Source organism: Cannabis sativa, chromosome 1 (assembly GCF_029168945.1).
Source record: "Cannabis sativa cultivar Pink pepper isolate KNU-18-1 chromosome 1, ASM2916894v1, whole genome shotgun sequence".
Lineage (NCBI taxonomy): Eukaryota > Viridiplantae > Streptophyta > Magnoliopsida > Rosales > Cannabaceae > Cannabis > Cannabis sativa.
Window position 1 is genome coordinate 41,611,356 of NC_083601.1, and position 19,690 is coordinate 41,631,045.

The 19,690-nt window shown below is 38.3% G+C and overlaps 3 protein-coding genes across 3 annotated transcripts; 1 reads left to right on the top strand and 2 right to left on the bottom strand.

Moving 5' to 3' along the window:
* Positions 1–7,684: 7,684 nt before the first annotated feature.
* LOC115706966 (uncharacterized) lies at positions 7,685–11,883 on the bottom strand. The gene is made up of 7 exons (XM_030634750.2): positions 10,188–11,883; positions 9,979–10,034; positions 9,356–9,625; positions 9,041–9,274; positions 8,744–8,863; positions 8,514–8,642; positions 7,685–8,049 (listed from the first exon to the last, which is right to left on the bottom strand). The coding sequence occupies exons 1-7, from the start codon at positions 11,824–11,826 to the stop codon at positions 8,029–8,031; spliced, it is 2,469 nt and encodes an 822-aa protein (XP_030490610.2). The 5' UTR covers positions 11,827–11,883; the 3' UTR covers positions 7,685–8,028.
* Positions 11,884–12,611: 728 nt separating this feature from the next.
* Positions 12,612–14,009, top strand: LOC115706968 (uncharacterized). Its single transcript, XM_030634753.2, has 2 exons — positions 12,612–12,767; positions 13,569–14,009. Exon 2 carries the CDS (start codon positions 13,598–13,600, stop codon positions 13,793–13,795), a length of 198 nt encoding a protein of 65 aa, XP_030490613.2. The 5' UTR covers positions 12,612–12,767; positions 13,569–13,597; the 3' UTR covers positions 13,796–14,009.
* LOC115706967 (beta-galactosidase 17) lies at positions 13,983–19,690 on the bottom strand. The gene is made up of 19 exons (XM_030634752.2): positions 18,984–19,690; positions 18,441–18,545; positions 17,983–18,178; positions 17,721–17,809; positions 17,533–17,613; positions 17,285–17,379; positions 17,082–17,152; positions 16,746–16,836; positions 16,555–16,672; positions 16,354–16,449; positions 16,198–16,246; positions 15,857–16,035; positions 15,683–15,760; positions 15,306–15,455; positions 15,159–15,209; positions 14,897–15,065; positions 14,675–14,820; positions 14,525–14,590; positions 13,983–14,384 (listed from the first exon to the last, which is right to left on the bottom strand). The coding sequence occupies exons 1-19, from the start codon at positions 19,188–19,190 to the stop codon at positions 14,277–14,279; spliced, it is 2,145 nt and encodes a 714-aa protein (XP_030490612.2). The 5' UTR covers positions 19,191–19,690; the 3' UTR covers positions 13,983–14,276.

The following is a 19,690-nucleotide window of genomic DNA, read 5'->3' on the forward strand; positions in this document are numbered from 1 at the left end:
GAGTCGAGCGAGCATCTCTTTTGCTGTACAGGGGGCATGTCCGGGTTGACATTGAGTACATGGGTGATGACGTGAGGGCTGATGCCGGTCATGTCTTCTTGGCGCCATGCGAAAATTTCGATGGCGCCCTTCAGTGTTTTTATTATTTTATCTTTTTCCTCCGGATCTAGGCTTCTCCCTATCCGGAGTACTTTGGTGGAGTCGTCGTCGCACACTGGTATCTCTTCGACGTCCTCCATTAGTTCTACGACCCTTTCGGATCCTATGCGAGGATCCAGCTCGTCTTCTTCAGCCTTCTCTATTTCAGGGGGCCCCCGGACCATGAGTACTGGCAAGTGGGTGGCAACATTGTAACATTGCCTGGCCTCTCCTTGATTTCCCCTCATCGTTCCGACTCCGGCTTCCTGGGTAGGGAATTTTAGGCATAGGTGTCGGATTGAAGTTATTGCACCAAAGTCGACGAGGGCCGGTCGGCCCAAGATTGCGTTGTAGCCGTTGGACGCCTACCACCACGAAGGTGCAATACTTGAACGTGCTTTGGGGGGTATCCGGGCACAGGGTAACTGGGAGCCTGACTTTTCCCATCGGGATTAGCGTTGTCCCGTTAAACCCTGTGAGCTGCGATCCGCTAGGAGAGAGGTCCCGGTCGGTCAACCCTATCGCTGAGAAGGCTTCTTTGAAGAGAAAGTTCACGGAACTTCCATTGTCAATCAGGACCCTAGCCACCACTTTATTTGCGATGGGGGTCTCTATGACCAGCGGGTCGTGATGAGGAAAGCGCACCGTCTTGGCGTCTTCTTCCGTGAACGTTATAGGTTGGTCCATTAGCCGAGGCCTTTGAGCCGGGAGTTGAGCGACCTCCCACACCTCACTGTGTCTTGCGGCCTCGGCATATCTCTTTCGCTCCTTTCGAGTGTTTCCTCCGATATGGGGACCTCCGGAGATCATGGCTACCCGTCCATTAGGCCGGGGCGGTAGTCCGGGTATATGCTGGGTGTCACCTGCGGGAGCAGCTGGAGGCAATACTCCCCGCCGTACCCCCGGTGTTCCCGAAGGCATACCCCCGCCACCTCGCCCCGGTTAAGGTGGGGCAACCTATTTTTGATCCACTCATAGAGGTGGCCCAAACGGATCAGATTCTCAATCTCATCTTTGAGATTTTTACACTCGTTGGTGCTGTGGCCAATGTCGTTGTGGTACTCGCACCTTTTACTCGGATCTCTCCGGGAGCTGTCTCTGTACAATGGCTGGGGTCTCCGGTAGTGCGTATTCTGCCTTGTGGCAAAATATACACGTTCCTGAGAGTCCGTGAGCTCTGTGTATTGGGTGTATTGGGCTGTGTACCCCTTCTTTTGGCGCTTCTCTCCCGTTCGGGTGCTGCCCTTGGAAGACCTTTTGCTTCTCGACCCTTGGGTAGGGCCTGTTAAGCTGGCGGTTGGGGCAGCCTGTGAAGGAGTCCGTCCATTCACCCCGGACGGGTTGCCGTAATGGGAAGATGCCGGGGGCAAAGCTTGGCCCTGGCTGTATCCGGGAGTAGCAGAAAACTGTATGCCACTTATCGGAGGGGTCGCGGTCGGGACAGTACCCGAGGGCGAAACTCCTGGCATGTATCCTGCTATTCCGGTGGGATAATAGCCTCCGTAAGCCACGATCTGGGCTTCTTCGAGGTTAATATATTTTTGGACTCGCTTCTGGAAGTCTTGAAGGCTAGCAGCGCCTTCTTGCTGTAATTCGTTCCAGAAGGGAGTCCCGGTGCGGATTCCAGCTTGGAGAAGCGCAAGCTGTTGTCCGTCGTCGACCTTCTTGGTCTTCGAGGCTTCCTCTCGGAACCTCTTGATGTAATTCTTCAAGGTTTCGGTGGGTAGTTGCTTGATGTTGGTCAAGGCACTAACCTCCAAGTTGACCTTCCTGGCGGCGACAAATTGTCTCCGGAAGTTGGTTTGGAGTTTGTTCCAACATCCCACCGATCCTGGTTCCAATTTCTTGAACCATTCCTCCGCCGATCCGCTCGAGTGAGGGGGAAGCATAGGCATTTGGCGTCATTGTCGACCCGCATGACTGTCATGACTCGGTTGAATCGTGACAAGTGATCACTGGGGTCGGAGTTCCCAGTATATGCCGCCATCTCGGGCATCTTGAAATTTTTAGGGAGCTCCGCCTCCAGGATATGCTTGGCACAAGGCTCCCGGTCCTCACTGTCCGAGTCGGAGTCATCTCCCTTCTGCCTCCGGGAGACTCGGGCAATATCTTTTCGAAGGATGGCAAGCTCTGCCATAATCCCTTCGTTTACAGTACCCGAGGAAACTTCGGGTCTGTATCTTTTTTGATCAAGGTGATCCCGGAGGTCACCTTGATTCCCATTGATTTGATTTCTCAGATCAATGGGTGGACATCTCTGTCCTCCTCTTCCTCTACCCCCTGGTTCCTGGTGAACGGAAACGCTTTTCCGGTCCCCTCGATCCTGAGGGCCAAGACTCCCTCTTTGGGGCTTGCCCCTCTGCGGACCTTTCCCTTTAGGGAAATCCGAGCGGACCTTACGCGGATCCTGCGCCTTTTTCTTTCGACCAGGGGCAGAAGTAGGGTTTTTTGTTTGGTTTTCCTCAGCAGGGTGCCTTATAGGGCTAGGTTCCCTAGGCCTTTGCTGCTGGGAATTAGGCGAAGACGTCGCTGGCTCCCCGTCGAGTCCAGCGGCCATCGCCTTGGGATGCACGTGAATACCAGCTGCCTCCATGGCTCTCTGCATGGCTAGCATCACCTCATGCATCTTTTGATTTTGCACTTTCTGAGCTTCGATCTCAGCTTCGTGATCGATAGCTTTTTGTCTGAGGAGCACCAGCTCTTGGTAGCTCCCATCATCGTAAGCGTACTCGTCGAGGTGTTCCTCGTGGTTTTCATCTGGAACTTCTTCCTCGGACTCCTCTGCTGCCCTTGAGGCTACATCTTCCTCATTGGGGTCTTGAGCGTCTTCTAGAGGGCGAGGATGACGTGTAGCTCTTGTCTCCACCATTATCGTGAAGTTAAATGCTTGTTGCGAAGCAGCTTTCCTCAGCTCTCAATGAAAGCACCAAAATGTTGACCGAGATTTTCGGCAACTATTAAAATATATTTTAATAATAAGCTGTAAGAAAGCGAGATGAAGACTTTTTACGTGGTTGGGGCGTTAATGAGCCTTAGTCCACGAGCCACTGCTATTAATGGATGTATTTAATACAGATTTTACACTTGAGAGAATGATTTTTCCTTAAACACAGAGAATGTTCTTGGTGAGTTTTTCTCTTCTTGCTTTTTTGCAACCAAGATTCTCCCACCCCATTAAATGAGCTTTGAGGGGGTATTTATAGTGTTTTGGTGGGGTAATCCCTAGAACTGTTCTTACACATGTGTCTGTAAGTATCCATAAAGTTGGGCATTTCCGATGAATATACCATGGGTGATGCATGGTCAAATCCCTAGGTGCTGTAGGGCTTTTATGGAGAATGTCCTTTTTGTCTTATGATTGACGTGACTCTTCGCAGAGTAGCCGTCGCTAGACTTAAATGATCATTACTGTAGCGCTGCTGTTTGGGGGTTGTGCCGTCAGACTTTATTGCGTGTTACAGTCCCAACACGCTTCCTCCCATGCAGCATTAAATGTGACTTGATTTCTCGGGAGAGACCTGACACATCCCGGAGAGCCTTCACGCTATACTAGCTTCCGGGAGTAGCTTGTACTCCGGGTGTCTCCTCCGGGACCCATGTTAATAGCGCTTCCTGGTGGCATCAAAGGACTTAGCAAATCTTTCCAAGTTATCTGATCCACGTGTTCCCTCTTGACTGGTCCACGTATATTGGGCGAATTTAGGAGCAACAACAACTATTTGCACAAAACTTACTATGTATAACTACTATTTCTTAGTCCCCATCAAATTAAATTCTTGCATAATATATAAACTATCATAAAACGATAATGCAACTATAAGGCAACTATTTGCACTTGCATACAGTTGTTTTGTAGTTTTATTATAGTTTTGCTACTTGCATATGTTATTTCACTATAAAATTAATATGCAACTATTTGCACAAAACTTACTATGTATAACTACTATTTCTTAGTCCCCATCAAATTAAATTCTTGCATAATATATAAACTATCATAAAACGATAATGCAACTATAAGGCAACCAAAACAAAAAATAAATCAAAATGTAACTGTATATAACGTAGATGTATTATTATTCATGAGGTTTTTTAAAAATTTTCACATCATACATTGTTTTGAATTTGGTGGGAGGTCCAGATCTGTTTGTTACAGATCTACATTTCATGAATCTGGATTTCGATATTAGGGGGAGTTGTTTTGATCGAATAAAACAGAAAATAAATGTGTAATTTCAGTTTCTTCACAGTTTTTCTGATTTTTTTTTTCGTCATTTTCAGTTTAGATCATTGCAGGTATTCTTTTCCAGTTGATTTTGCCAGAATTAATAGTTGTATTTTTCTCGTTTTGGTTTCATTTTGGTTGCTTTGCGGTTTTGAAACGAGCGCGTATTTTCATCTTCATGGTTCGCTCTGTACTGCTGAAGGCTTAGTGCATGTGGTATTTTTGTAAATATTTGTATGTGGACTGTATAAATATTTAATGGGCCGGCCCAAAGTATTTTTGTAATTTTTTTTCCTTTTTTGTATTTTTTTGTTTTTTTCCCTTTTATTTTTATTATTTCACGATAATCTTCATTTTTCTCTAACTAAAATTTTACAATCAACTTTTCTACAAACCTACACATTCATCTCCAAAGTACGAAATTTATTATATTTAAAATTATGTCTTAATTATGTGAGAATATGAAAATAATTTTAGTACAATACCCATAAAATAAAATATATTTAACTTAAAATTTATTTAGATGTAAATTTGGTTAATGTATAAGAAATTTTGAAGGTTAATAGCTATCGAAACGAAAGTTTTAGAAATTTTGTTGTAATTTACTCTTAAAAAAATTGTGGTCTATTTTAATTTTTAGAGGTCTTACTTGACCTACAAAATTTTAACGTTAATTATTTTTTTAATTTTGAAATTGATTTAAAATATTTTTTAATAATTAATATTACGCGGACCACTAAAAATGTGCTATGAGTACAATTGTACGTACACAGCATCGATCGGTTTGTTTATAAAAAACTCCTTCAAACCGGCCAATATAAATCGCAATTTGGTAGGTTCAAACTGCCGAAACCGATTTATTTTATTTTATTAATATTATTTTTTGTCTCGGTAAAATATTATCAAATTTAAAGGATAGTTAGAATCTATTTTTTGGCTGTTTTTTATTGTCGATTTTCTCTACTCTAGTAGTTTAACATCTGCAAAATAAAAATAAAGAGACTGAATGAAAAAAGTGTTTGATTTAGTATGAATGTGAAAGTTAAAGGAAAATGATGAATATTGAAAAAAAGCACTAACTGAGATTCATTCATGGAGTGGAGGCTTGATATTTTTAAAGATGTGATCTATTATTATGAATATGAGATTGAGATGCAATAGAGCAATAATGGAGGATAGAATTAGTTTCCTTGCAGCTTTGGCTTCTAGAATGGAAATTGACAGAGGCAGAGAGAGAGCCAATGAGTCAAGAAAGACGGAGAGCAATTAAAGAGAGTATATAAAGATTTAACGTATTTTTTTTTTCATTTATTAACATTAATAATATTAATATAATAATTAGATAATTTACACATATACATAAACTTTAAGTTAAATACTATACATATATAAATTTATTTATGTTTTTATGTAAATTTGGCATTTTTTCAATTAATTTGTTATTGAAATAAAAATCCATCGTTTAAGGATAATTTTAACCGTTAACAGTTTTTTTAGTTTTTCAGTTTGAACAATTTCAGTTTTAGTAGTGTTTAGTAGGTCGGTTTGAACAGTTTGAACAATTTTCTGAATTTTATACTTATATTTAAGTCGGGTTTGGGTCCGAGTTTGAGTCTAAGGTCGAGTCCAGTAGGGTTGAGGCCGGGGTTTAGGTTAGGGGTTGGGGTCAGGGGTCGGGGCTGGGTCCAAGGTCCAGATCCGGGGCCAAGGCAAGAGTTAGGGTCCGAGGTACGGGTCCAGGTCCAGGGCTAAGGCTGGGATCCGCGTCCGGGTCTAGGTCTAGGGTCTAGGGTTGAGTCCGAGGTTTGGAGTCCGAGTCCGGGTCGGGGGCTGGGGTCCAGGTTCGAGTTTGGGGTCGAAGGTCTGGGTACGGGTCTAGGTCCAAGGCTGAGGCCAGGGTCCGCGTTCAGGTCTAGGTCTAGGGTCGTCTTAGGTTTAGAGTCCGAGGTTGGGGTTCGGGTCCGAGTCCGGGTCGGGGGCTGGGGTCCAAGTCAGAGGCCGGGGTCTGGGTTCGAGTCTAGGTTTGGGTTTGGGGTCCAAGGTCTAGGTATGGGTCCGAGGTTTAGGTACTGGTCCAGGGCTGGTGCCGGGGTCCATGTCCAGGGCATGGGCCAAGGTCCGAGATCAAGGTTGGGATTCGAGTCACTCACTCACTCACTCATTCACTCCCTCCCTCCTCTCTCAACAACCATGACTTTTGGTCTAACTTTGCTGTGATTGTGGGAGATACTATTGTCATCCCTAAAAATTGTAATAATCTCTTATGCATTAACTGTAATAAGCTTTTAATCTACCCCATTTACAACCTTGTTTTCTTTAATCCCAATTTCTAATCTATTCCCAAACTTCGCCTTTGTGTCATTCTAGTTTGCGACCTCTTTATTAATCTTGAAGAACTATTTTTTAGATCAACTGACTAAGTTTGCAAGGCTAGTTTTAGCAATAAAAATGGTGTTAGTTATACACGAGAGTAGAGTAATAGAAACCAATCAGAACCAGAGCTATTTTTGGTGAGTTGTTTGGTTAACACACTATTGAAATTATTTGGGATTGCCCAATTCTTTCTCAATCAAGATTCAATGGCAAATTACATTAAAAAAAAAAAATATTCACTGGCAAAGATGGGTTATAAAAATTATGCACATCCAACCCGATTCATAAAAAAAAAAAAAAAAAAAAAAAAAAAAAAATAGAAGTTCTGAAAAATCATGTGCATTCAATATTGCGTCATTGCTTTTAAGTACCCATTATTGGGTCTGAACAAAAATTTGCAAGTATGGAATTTCATCAAAGATCAAACTACAATATATACATAATGTGAATATTAGAACTACAATTTCATCAAAAAATTGCAAGGGATTTCTTCAATACATATTTAATCTAGTTCTAATATTAATAATGTGATTTCACATTTGCTCTTCACTCTTAAACTGAATGACTTTTGGAATATTGAAAATGCTAAAGGCACCTGGTGCCTAATACCCTTATAAAGTTATAATATTACAATTAGTATAATTTAATAATAAATTCCACTTATTTTACATTAATAAAAATTATAAAAAACCACTAATTAATTATAGAGTGATACCCCATAGCAATGCTCTTTCAAATTTTGAGATTGTTAAAACAAAACCCATGTGTACAAACTAATTAATAAATAAACTACATATTATATACACATTTTAATTACAAAATAATTAATACGATCAGACTTTTATATGAAGGGACTGATCTTATATACAAAAAATAAGTAAATAAATGTTAAAAATTATTTATTTGTGGCTTGTTCTATAACGAAAAATAAATACAATTTCAAGTAGAGTAGTGAAAAATTATCTTGTGCTTGTTTAAATGTCCAATCTATAACTATAATATCTTCTATATTGTTAGGCTGAATGTCATAAACCATTCATTTATGTATTATCACAAATTAGAGTAATATATCTTAGTTTGTTATATTTACAATGTCACACTTTTGACTTTTGTATATTTTTTTGATGAGAGTTTGTTTGTTTTATGAACAAATTTTTTTACTTACAACTATGAAAAGCTCTGATTTAGCCGAATCCAATGCAGACCATTCTTCAATATTGAATTTTTAATACTTGGAGTTGGCCAGACACTTGATGCAGATAAGGAAGTAACCCTATTCGTTTGCTAGAATTGACTCATTTTCCATAGTAGTAAACCTACACGATTCACATGAATATATATACAATATTTAGAATCTATAGCAGACAAAACAAAAAGAATACACAATATCCAAGCAAAGTAGAAACCATATTCCTCTGATGTAGACTCACTTTCTTCCTCTCCCCTTCATTCATTTCAGTAAGAAACTATTAGTGGGTACCAATTTGTTAAATTAACGCAGATAAGAGTTTGAATCTCAGTCTTACACACACAATTAATTGAGCTAGACTCATGTAGGGTAAACTTAGTTTTTTATGTGTTCCAAAGAAAAGCCTTTACAGCAAAATGTTTCTGTTAAAATGCTATTATATAACACTCATATAGTAGTATGAACAAATAAGTCCAACATTAGACCTTTATTCATTTTCATACTAATATCAAAGCAGACATATCAAGCATTGAGAAATAGACGAGTGGTGCCATTAGTGGACATATTGGAAGAATATAACTTAAAGCATACCTTAACAAGCCTGTCAGCATATCCAACAAAAAGTTTTCCTTGCCAAAATAATACGGCAGTTATGACAGAACTGCACGGAATGGATCCAATTTGTCTGGGATCGACATGAAATTCATCCCCAGAGAATTCCTGCACATCATTAACTACTATCAAAACTTTTGATTCTGAAATGGGATACGTAAACAAATCAATCTCATTGTTCCGAAAGAATATATATTTCACAGGTGTACCTGTATATTAATTGTTTTGTCCCATCCACCACTAAACAGCCATTTCCCTTCCATTCCAGTAGCAAAAATGGCACCTTCATGCAGTTGCATTGATTTCATAAGCACCTCGTTCCTCCAAACCTAAAAGAGGAAACCAAAGACGTTTCAGTGATGAACTGCTTGGTACATTGTACTGAATTGTCTTACATTATAATTTATATAACAATGTACTAAAGATTAAAAGAAGAATGGTGGACCCCAACCCCAGAAGAAACAAATTATAAGCCCAAATAAAGTGAGGTTCAAGGAAATTTAAACCTTTATGCTTCCATTTTCATAAGCTGCAATGAGGTTGTGCCTGTCAACAGCTAGAGACAAGATGGAGATCAGTGCAGATGAGTCTTCCCCCACTACAGTCAACGCAGTGTGATCACTAAGACTCCATAATCTGATGGTACCATCCCAACTACCACTGTAGAGAACCTCATCACATACTGCGAGTGTGGAAACTACTGATGCATGACCGTTCATAGTGCATTGCAGGGAGCCATCCTAAATTAACATTAGAAGAAAGATGACTATACAATTGGGAATAAGCAAAGGCAACTAAAGGAGACTATGTTAAGCCATTACCTGTAATAACCATGCTTTAATTGACTTGTCTCCGCTTCCAGTATAAACATATCCATTTGAAAAGCACAAGGCATGTATACCACTATAGCGCCAATCCTTCTGCTCATACCATTTTTTCAATGGTTCACGCCTAAGGGTGGTATTGATACTCCATACAAATACTCCACCACCACTATCGCCACTTATGCACAAGGGTTGTTCTTGATCCACATAAACTATAGCCATAACTTTATGTTCATGGCCCTCAAATGTATGCACGTAAGAAAAGTCCTGCATAAATTTGCACCAAAGAAACCTAGATTAACGAAAATAACTGAGAAAAACAATAGCAGTTTATTTTTCCATGTTGAACATATAGAACACTAAAATGAATTAGAGGCAACAAACGACATTTAAGCTTATATTGGCATCCTAAAGAATTGAAAACAAACCACCAATTTCTACGATCTGGTTTATGCCATAATCATGGGAGTTAGTGATTCACTACAAAGTAAGAATGGTTAATAATTGGAAAGCAGGTCCAAAATTTTAGAAACATACGCTCATTAAAAATTATACTGCACCAATAGGAACATATCCTCTTTTAACAGTAAACAAGTAATCAGGACAAGTAGGCTGCATACCTGCAAAGACCATACACGGATAGTTTTATCAAACGAGGAGGTAAAAACAAAACCGCCTACAGAATGAAAAAAAAAATCAAAAAAGAAGATATGATCAACTAGAGATACATGCAACGAATCGGCCCAATCATCAAAACACCATAAAAAAAAAATAATACATAAATAAATAAATTTTTGATTTATAAGTTCACTGACACCATAAATTATACCTCCCACAGTTATTCCTGTGATACAGTCACGATGTCCCTGCAGATCTTTAGACTTGACCAATCCCTCAGAAAGGCCATCAAGAAAATTCTTATCAGCTCTATCCTGCTTCACTGAACCAAAATCTCCCTCACCGACCTCTTTTCTTCCCTGCAAGTTGTCTTCTTTTGGCATTGCCTTGGTAAGTTGACACATTTCCCCTATAAGTAAACAACGGCTTCTTCCAACATAAACTTCCTCATCCAAATGCAAATTAGCCATATCAAATTGAGGTTTAGCTATCAGTTCCCTAATGCATTTCCTCACTTCAGTCAAGTGTGGGCGACATGCTGGATCATAAGCCAAGCATTTCAAGAGTATATCCTTCACTCCTGCATATTCTGAAACCAATTGAGAATCCAACAAGGAACTAACTCTTTCAGTCCAGATTGAATAGAATCTCAAATAATCAGAACCATCTTTTTCAATCATCATAGGGAACTCCTCAGTGAATGCTTTTCCAATAAGAAGTCTCAGCAATAGACAAGCTAATGACCATGTATCTGAACTACATCTAATTGAATGTCTAGACATCTCATCCTCAAGTACAATACCCTCACTGTGCAACAATTCAACCAGTAGCTCTGGACTCACGAATGTATTATCTTCCAACAGATTGCTTATAGCCACATCCAATTCTTCTTCAGCAATGGTATTGCAAATCTTCCTCCCCATCACCAAAACCCCATTCAAGTCTACATATGCATGACCAAAACCATCAAAACTAAAGCACGAAAGACCAACACAACCTGCAATTAAACCTTCTGAATGCAAACTAACTAGTGACTCAATAACTTCAGTGCCAATAAATGCAAAAGCATACAACCCATCTTTACTCAGACCATTCCCCTCATCAGAGTCAAGTTCATTTTTCAAGAACCCAAAACTCCCATTCATTCTCTCACTGACAATATACAAAAACCCATCTTCCAAGTTCCCCCACAAGCCATAAACTTTACTCACCCTTCTACATTGCCTCAATGAAGCTCTGAGAATCACACCCAATTCGTCTCTCTCCTCCTCACTCAATCCACTCAAGCATTTCATAACTCGCACAACATAACTAAGTTTCAAGTTCGAATCATCCAAACCAGGCAAAGAAACAACCCGAACAAGACTCACTCTCTGATCCTTCCCAAAACAAAACCGACCATTACACAGTGAAGAATCAATATTACCAATTCTCCCACCAATCACAGAAACAGCACCTCCTATTTCTCCTTCATCCACCAAAACGGCTTCTTCGGGGAGGATCCAGTCCTTCCACGCAGAGTAAAACTCATCAGACCAAAACTTACGCAAAAAGTCAAAGAAGTGTTCGGAGGGAGACTTTCGGGGATCGTCGAAGGTAATAGAATTAGGGATAGGGTTTTGGGAGGTACAAAGAGAGAGGAGATCAATGTTCTTGGGGAGAACAGAAGGGCCTTGAGGAGGGAACTTGACGAGTTGTGTACAAGCAGGGCATCGAATGGTTTGAGGGAAGCGTTGGGGAAGTTTAAGGAGACAAACCTCGCAGACCGAGTGACCGCAACCGAGTACCCGAGGAATCGTAGCGTGGCCATCGTAGTTTTGTAAGCAGACAGGGCATTCCGGCAACTCCATTATCACCGACCACGACACCACTCTCTTCCGTCGTTCAATTGTATGTAATGTCTACCTAGTCAGTCTTAAATTTTGAACGATAAATTCCGTCGTTTTTCCATGACAATAGTCGTTTGTCGTTTTCAAGATAATTGTCCTTTTCTCAGATATTTTGTCGTTTATAGAAGGTAGTTGTCGTTTTCCAAGAATTTGTCGTTCTAATAAAATTGCCGTACTGGTCGTTTACCACTTACCAAATAAGGAGGAGAGCAGACTAAAAGAAAAGAAAATGATATTTATTTGATTTCTTTTCACATTTGTATTAATTTAATTTTTTTTTTTTTGAGAAAATGTATTAATTTAATTTTATTTTCATATTTTTTTTTTATTGATGTATAATTTTTATTTTAATTTTTTTATCTTAATGTTTAAAATATATCACTTGACACAATGACTCTTATGGATGAAAAAAAAGTAAAAATTAAAAATGATTGGGGTCGTTTGTTTATTGTTGGGTTTTTGTTTCTTTTACAGATTGTGATTTTAAAGTTGTGATTTCTGTCTATTATTGTGCTGTGAGTGTTTCCAAGTAAAACTATTGTTAGATCTTTTAGGTTTTTATTATTTATTTTTTCATTTCTTCAATAACCAATGTATTATTTCACTCTCCACAATAAAATTAATTATTATATTAAAAAAATTATTGGGATCGTTTTCTGTATTTGTTGTCGTTTCCTGGGTGTAAAGGCTTGATAGTATATGGGCCTATGAGGCCCATTATATGAGTGTTTAGGCCCATATATAATTTCTGGAGACGACAATGTGTCCATGCCGTATATTCTTAAGGAATTTGCTTTCGAAATTGAACAGGTGCAGTGCAGGCTCCGTTCTCCCAGGAGACAAAACTCAAACATCAGAACTACGCTTACGGCGACGTGAGAAGCAACTCTTTTGGATTTAAGGTATGTTTTATTCAATATTTCTTACTCTTTAATCTCAACCTCTGTTATTAATTTCCTTAACTTTTCCTCACGTTTGAATTTGATTATTGATGATCGAGTCACACTCTACGAGCGTAATTATCATCTGGGTATTTGTTGTTTTAGTTTGTTTGTATGTAAATTATCGAGTTTAAGGCCAATAAATAGCTGAATAAGATGTTAGATAGGGCCTTTGAGACTGGGGTGAAGAACAATTTGATGTACCAAATATTTTCTTTGGCCTGAACTAAACACTTTCGAGATTATATTGCAATATACTTAAACGGATGTACATGTTGCTTGAACCAAGTCATGCAGAGGAATTTTATGCTTTTTAATGGTATGAAAATGTGTTCATTCTTGTGGAATGACCGTCTATTTTTAACATTATTATTTGTTAGAATCCAAAAAGGGAAAAAAAAAAGTTGGAAACTTGCTGGCCTTACGAAAAAAAAAAAACCCTTGCATCTTAGTCCTTTAACAATCGGCCAACCAAGTTCGAGAGTCTCTTTATGGCTGAGTTCGATAAATCCGGTTAAGTTGGTTGAAGTTGGAACATGATATGAGAATTCTAGTTCAAATTTTCACCTGTGTGTGCATACCTAAGTAGTACTAGGAATATAAATATTTTTGATCTTATGCTTTGCTGTTTTCTGTTTAGACTTTGATTCTTTTTTCTAAGTACTTTTAAATTTTTTGAGTGAAAATCTTGGGATGAGGTGTTTTCACCTTATCTATTCTTGTATTTTGACATTGTTATTTCCATATTGTTTGTTGTGGAAGGTTTTCTCTTCAAGTCCAGGGCATAAGATATGGAAGTAAAACCAACAGTTGCCTTGAGGGCTATGCTTGTAGGAGGAATTGCAGTGTTTGCGAAGGTAGGTGCTGCAATGAAAGCTGCTGGCAGTGCAAAGGTTGGTGCTGCAGCTGTTGCAATGACGGCGGCCGCAACCGCAGCTGTGTCAGGATCTAAACAAGAACAGGATGCTTCTAAGCAGAAACCAAGTTAATTTTTATGTACTTGGGAATTGTAGTGTATAATTGGCAGCTCCATGTTGTCTTGGAGCTCATGAGTTATAATGTTTTTCTCCTTTTTTTTTTAAGAAACCAGTTAAAATAAGAGAAATTACATTGTTCTTTTGTATTGAAGCTTCGTTTCTTGGTAAGCTACATAAGCAATTGATCTTCTCAGGAAAATAAGATTTAATGTTCAGCAAGACTTCATTTTCCTGCGTTTTATTTCAACCATTGTCCAACCTTTACATGGTGATAGAGCATAATGAGCTCACGTGGAAATATCAGGTATTATTTAATAGGAGTGCATACATTTTTTTTTTCCCTTCACCATGTCTATTATTCCACCTTTCTTTCTTTCCTTTGAGTACTTCTCCAGGGTATTATAAATAGAAATTGCAAATGCAAATCGCTTTCTGAACTGCAGCCTGCCTTGTATTTAGCAGTGTATAGAACATCTCATAGAAAGTGTTGGTACTAAAGCTGATGACGGAAATGTTGTTTGCTTGAACCGCATGTGAAGTCTGGTTGATCAACAAAGCTTACCACGAGTTCTGGGTTTGGATCTTCCAACTCAAATATCATCTGCAGAATAACGAACACTTAAAAATTCAAGCAAAAGCAAGCACTTTTAGATTAGAAACGATGTATAAAATTGGACATGCAGTCCTCTATTAGCCACTCTCTATCTACATATTTCTATAATTGGAACTTGGCATGCATACCACAACATTTTCCCCAGGCTTAAGGAGTGGAGCAGGCACATAGAGGTTGCACTGGGGTCCCATTGACTGTAAAAACAAAAGATAAGAGAAGAAATAGCAATATAGTATGGTACCGTTCGATCAATGAAGTAAAGAGATGCACAATTTTACCGGCCAAAACCTTCCAACATTGAAATCGTTAACTATTGCAATTCCTTTACCCCAACCGTTGAATGATATGAATGTATCTTTTATTTTGTCTTCATTGTCAATATGGAACTGACCAGCATAAAATGCTGGTTCTTTTGAAACAATCACTGCAAAAGACAAGCCAGTTAGTTCATTATTGATCTTAACCCTGAGTTTTATCACAGCATGAACTCTGGATCGTACCTTGCTTTTCTTTTAACTTTTTGCGAGCTGAAATATCAAAAACTCTAGAATAAGAAGCCTGCTTGATGGGATTATTTTCTGGAATCTCATTAAGGTTGGGAATAGGAATTTTGTACATTTTCCATTTGCTGAGAATACTCCCATCTAGGTAAACAGAGGATAAGATTCCCTGCAATAGAAAACAACTTTGATCGTAGGCAAATAAATGACACTAGTTAACAACCTTACGTCTGAAACAACATTATGATTTCTCCTCTCTTACCTTTCTATCAAATATATATTGCCCATAATTTAGACGACCCATATTTTCTACCTGTGAGAGATTGAAAGTAAATAAATAATCAGTTTTTTGAAATCATGCAGTATTATTATTGTTATGGAAATTGAAGCAAACAAAAATATTAAGTACCAATATAAATAAGTTGATGCTGGACACACAATTAGTACTAGGAAGGTTTAGTCTTCCAGTTGACCATCTTTCAATTGTACCAACAAATGTTGGTCTTCCAGCTTTAAGTCCAGAAGAGCAAGATATAAGCACCTGAGCTCTGTCATGCACCTGCAACATTTCATAGTGAAATTCGTAGTTTGAACTCTCTAAGCTTGTTGCATTTTTCGATATATCGTACAGCTCATAGACAAGTTACAAGTACAGGTGATGGACTTCATCACCAAGAATGTATTTTTCTTTGTTGGTAAAAAGAGAAATGTGAGCAGAGAAACTAGAATGCAATTTTACACAGCTACTTAACATCAGCTTAAATTAAAGATAACAGAAAAGTCCACCTTTGGTATCGACAGAATTCTGTCATTGATGTTGTCCTTTGCAGCATATTCAGTTACATATAGCAAGAAGCCAAACATCTGCTCATAAAAAGCATTCGACTTAAAATATTTCTACAAATCATTGGATCATTTAATAAAAAAAAATCCAAGCCAAAACTGCAGAATCCTAGGTACCTGGCCGACAGAATCCATTGGCATTGGATTTTCAGATTCAACAACATCAAAATGAGGAAGCATATCAAGCAAATTGCCTGTCTTTGTTAAGTGAATGGATCCATATCCTATCTTTTCATTATCAGGTGGAACTGGCGGAAGAGATTGTCCAGCATATTTCTCTATAACTCTTCGCAAAGCTGAAAAAGTACATAAATGGGGAACTATGCTGTTTAAGAAACATAACTTGATTAAATTCAGTAGATATTTTGTTCATATCACACATATAAGTAGTGAGTTACTAGTATCTTAGGAAGAACTAGAAAGTGCATGAGGAAGTGAGAAAAAGGTCCTGTAAATACCTTTGAATTTTGCATTGTTTATGTCCCCTGTCTCCCTAATGGGTGCATCCTGAAGAAAGGGAAATTTCATTAGTTTCCAAATTATTATCAAATATATACAGGTTGAGATAAATGCTGAGTTAACAAGTTACAAAAGATAAACCAAAAAGTTCATACATAGTCATAGGAAGTAAGATCAGCCTTGTAATCAGACTCATCTGATCCAGTGTTTGCTCCATTATAAAATCCAAAGTTTGTTCCACCGTGTGCCATCTAAGAGTCAAGAAACCATATCAAAGGAAAACAAATAGTCTAGAGTTTTTACTTTTTTTTTAAAAAAAAAGGAAAAAAAGGAAAATATAGTAGGATATGACGTACATAAAGAACTGCAGAACCATTCCTCCCCAAAATCGTTTCCAAGGCAGATGCTGTAAAATCAGCATCAGTCTGTGCAATCTTCTCACCCCAGTGTGTAAGCCAACCTGTGTAGAACTCCCTGAAACAAGCATTGATGAGCACATCTACCATTTCCCACTAAAGACTGATACACCAATTAACAAGACTCTTACGCAGAAAGTGGTGGTGATTTCCCAGGTGCATTGAACTTCTTTTGTAAGTCAAATATGGGCCAAGGGTTATCACCAGTGGTGAAGTCAACAGCTACAAATTTTACAGAACATATTAGACCAAAAAAAAATTAAAATAATATGGTAACATATGCAAGACTTTGTGTTTCTTTTAAAGAAGTGTAGATAGGAAAAACATGAAAGCTTCTCATGAGTCACGAACCAAGCTTGATTACCAACAAATTTTATTCTTAGTTAGATTTCTGGTTCAGTTATTGCCATTCTAAATAAAACACTAAAGACATCAGAAATAAGTAATGGATCAATCATAAACTTTACCTGAAAAGACAGCATCTCCACGAATTGTTCCCTTCTCAAGTGTTTCTCTAGTTCCTCCATCTGTAGTATACCTGACAACACCCCAATTAGGAAAAAGTTTTAATAATCAAGGTGTTAATCTCAAGCCAAAACTTTGTTGGATCAAGTATGATTAACATAATATTTATCAAATAGTGGAGAATGTAAGTGGAGAATTCTCTTACAAAATTACATCCTCTCCAAGGTGATATTTTGCCAATCTGATTAGGTGATGAAGATAAGCCTTGTCATTTCCATATGAACCATATTCATTTTCAATCTGTCAACATAAATTACTTTTGGTAAAATTTACCACCCTTGGGCTCAATTCAGTTTATTGAAAATCTAAAAGCTCTTCACTATTATTTGCTTACTTTCTTTATATGTCAAAGACACAGAAGATAGAACAAATAAGATTTGCAAATCCACTTACCTGGACCATTATAACAGGACCTCCATTCTTGTAAAGATATGGAGCTATCTTTGGAAGTAGTGCTCCCCACCATCTTTCAACCTTAAATGATACAAAGTAAAACATGCATAAGCATCTTGAACATTGAAAATAAACACAATAAAGAGCAAAACATGAATTAAATAGACAGCATAAAAGAAAAAACAAACCAGTTTCAGGTAAGCGGGATCTGATGATCTTAGTGTGAGAGCTGGCTTTATATCTAGTAACCAAGGAGGAAATCCCCCTAAATCCCACTCTGCAATAAAAGGCAGCTCTGAACAACAATTTCCAGCATTGTAATTCAACTTTTAAACTAGCTAACATTTATAAGAGCATGTTCCTTATGATAAATTTAGCAATGATTTATTCAGCTTCAGGATAGAAGCCATGGTCACAAGTATTTTAGCAAATAAAGTTATGATCACTAACCTCCACATATGTATGGTCCGGGCCGTAGCATAACAAGGAAACCTTGATTCTGGCAGTGTTTAAGAAATGATACTAAATTTGCAATACCACCAAAATTAAAAGCTCCAGGCTTTGGTTCGTGGAGATTCCAAGGAACATAAGTTTGAATAGTATTCAGACCCAAAGCCTTTGCTCTCAACAACCTATCATCCCAATACTGCAATCACACAAAGATAGAAGTAATCTTTCTGTTAAACCAAGACACTTGAATCTTGGTGAGGCAAGAGCAAACGCCAAATCTGTTCCTCCAAGAAAAATAGAGTACAGAATCATTTTGGCAAATCAGGAACTTTTACATTTTTCTTTTACAAGGTAAACTTATTCATTGAAAACATTACAGAAGCCTATACTAAGAACAATCCCCATTACATGGCAAAACAGGAGCTCTTCAATGAAAATCACAGTAAGAAGAAGAATACCTCAGGAAGAACTCGAAAATAGTGCAGGTCTCCCCCAATGATTTGGAATGCCCGACCATCTTTCCAGAATTTGTCAGCAGAAATTTCAAATTTCTTAGCACTAACCTGGTAAAATTTCATGAAAGCTCTTAGGCTAACAGCAAGTAATAAGAAAATAAACGAATTGGCCAAATTTTAGTATGGTCATGAATCTAACGAAAAGAGTTTACACCTATGTATCTTTTTCATTTCTCATCGGAGGGAGCTTGCCCCCTAGAAATGAGAGACTATAATCAAAATTGCACATAAAAGAGCAACAAAGTAGACCTCTCAATCACTAGTTTTATTCACATTTGGCTTCCTCAACACCATCGAGCAGGAAAACTTATGATCAGCTAACGTAGACAAAAGATTATAAAATACAAGTAAAGAAATATTTTTTCAGTGAGGCATATGAAATGTTCCAAACCCAAGTGACCCAGAAAGAAAAACCGAAGAATTACACGGCCGAAAGAACAGTTTCAGTTCATAATTGGAAGAAGAAGAAAGAAAAAGACGACTGACCTTTTTAATTGGGGTAGGATGATGAGTGGAGTGAGAAGAAAGAGGAGGAAGGAGAGCAAAGACAGGGACAAAGATACCGAAGGCTACAAGAGAAAGAAAGGTGATGACGAATAAGGTGAGCCTCGTGGTTCGCCTCTTCGCCATTGCTGAAACTTTGGAGCTCCAAATCCACTCCAACTTTTTATGATTGCCACTACTAATTTTCATTCAGTCAACCCCACCCTTTCCTTTCCACCTCACCTCACCTCACCTCACCTCATCTCGCCAAACCAATAGCCGTTTGGCTTAGAATAATCTGTGTGATTTTCCCTTTCACTATTTACTTTTCACATATTTTCCTTTTGCTAACCTTAATTTGTACATTTTGACATTTTGAAAACAAGATTTTTTTCACTTTTTTTTATTAATATTATGTTTTCATTTTAATTTTTGGGGAAGTTTTTTGTTGGATTTCTCCGACCATGGCGACCGACAACAAAACCGATAAGGAGACCAACAACAGCTATGGTGATGAGGAATCGAGTTCTTTCTCACTAAGCAAGTAAAATTTCTAATAAATCTTTGAAGGATTTTTCGCCGGATAAGTCTTGGCACCTTAATATCAATTATAGAGTGCATAATATGGCCGGGCCGCCATTGGATTGCCTTTCACGGCACGGCAGCGACATTGATGAGCCAATTTGCCGGAATGAATCCTCTGTAAATTT

What these genes read in the sequence shown, in the direction of transcription:
- LOC115706966 (XM_030634750.2), bottom strand. Translation starts at nt 11,826, where the DNA reads ATGGAGTTGCCGGAATGCCCTGTCTGCTTACAAAACTACGATGGCCAC. An exon ending in ACAAAACAATTAATATACAG is followed by an intron (nt 8,643 to 8,743) that starts GTACACCTGTGA and finishes AATGATGTGCAG; the next exon opens with GAATTCTCTGGGGATGAATT. An exon ending in ATGCTGACAGGCTTGTTAAG is followed by an intron (nt 8,050 to 8,513) that starts GTATGCTTTAAG and finishes TGAATCGTGTAG; the next exon opens with GTTTACTACTATGGAAAATG.
- LOC115706968 (XM_030634753.2), top strand. Translation starts at nt 13,598, where the DNA reads ATGGAAGTAAAACCAACAGTTGCCTTGAGGGCTATGCTTGTAGGAGGA.
- LOC115706967 (XM_030634752.2), bottom strand. Translation starts at nt 19,190, where the DNA reads ATGAAAATTAGTAGTGGCAATCATAAAAAGTTGGAGTGGATTTGGAGC. An exon ending in GTCCTGTTATAATGGTCCAG is followed by an intron (nt 17,380 to 17,532) that starts GTAAGTGGATTT and finishes TTATGTTGACAG; the next exon opens with ATTGAAAATGAATATGGTTC. An exon ending in AGCCTGGGGAAAATGTTGTG is followed by an intron (nt 14,385 to 14,524) that starts GTATGCATGCCA and finishes GTTATTCTGCAG; the next exon opens with ATGATATTTGAGTTGGAAGA.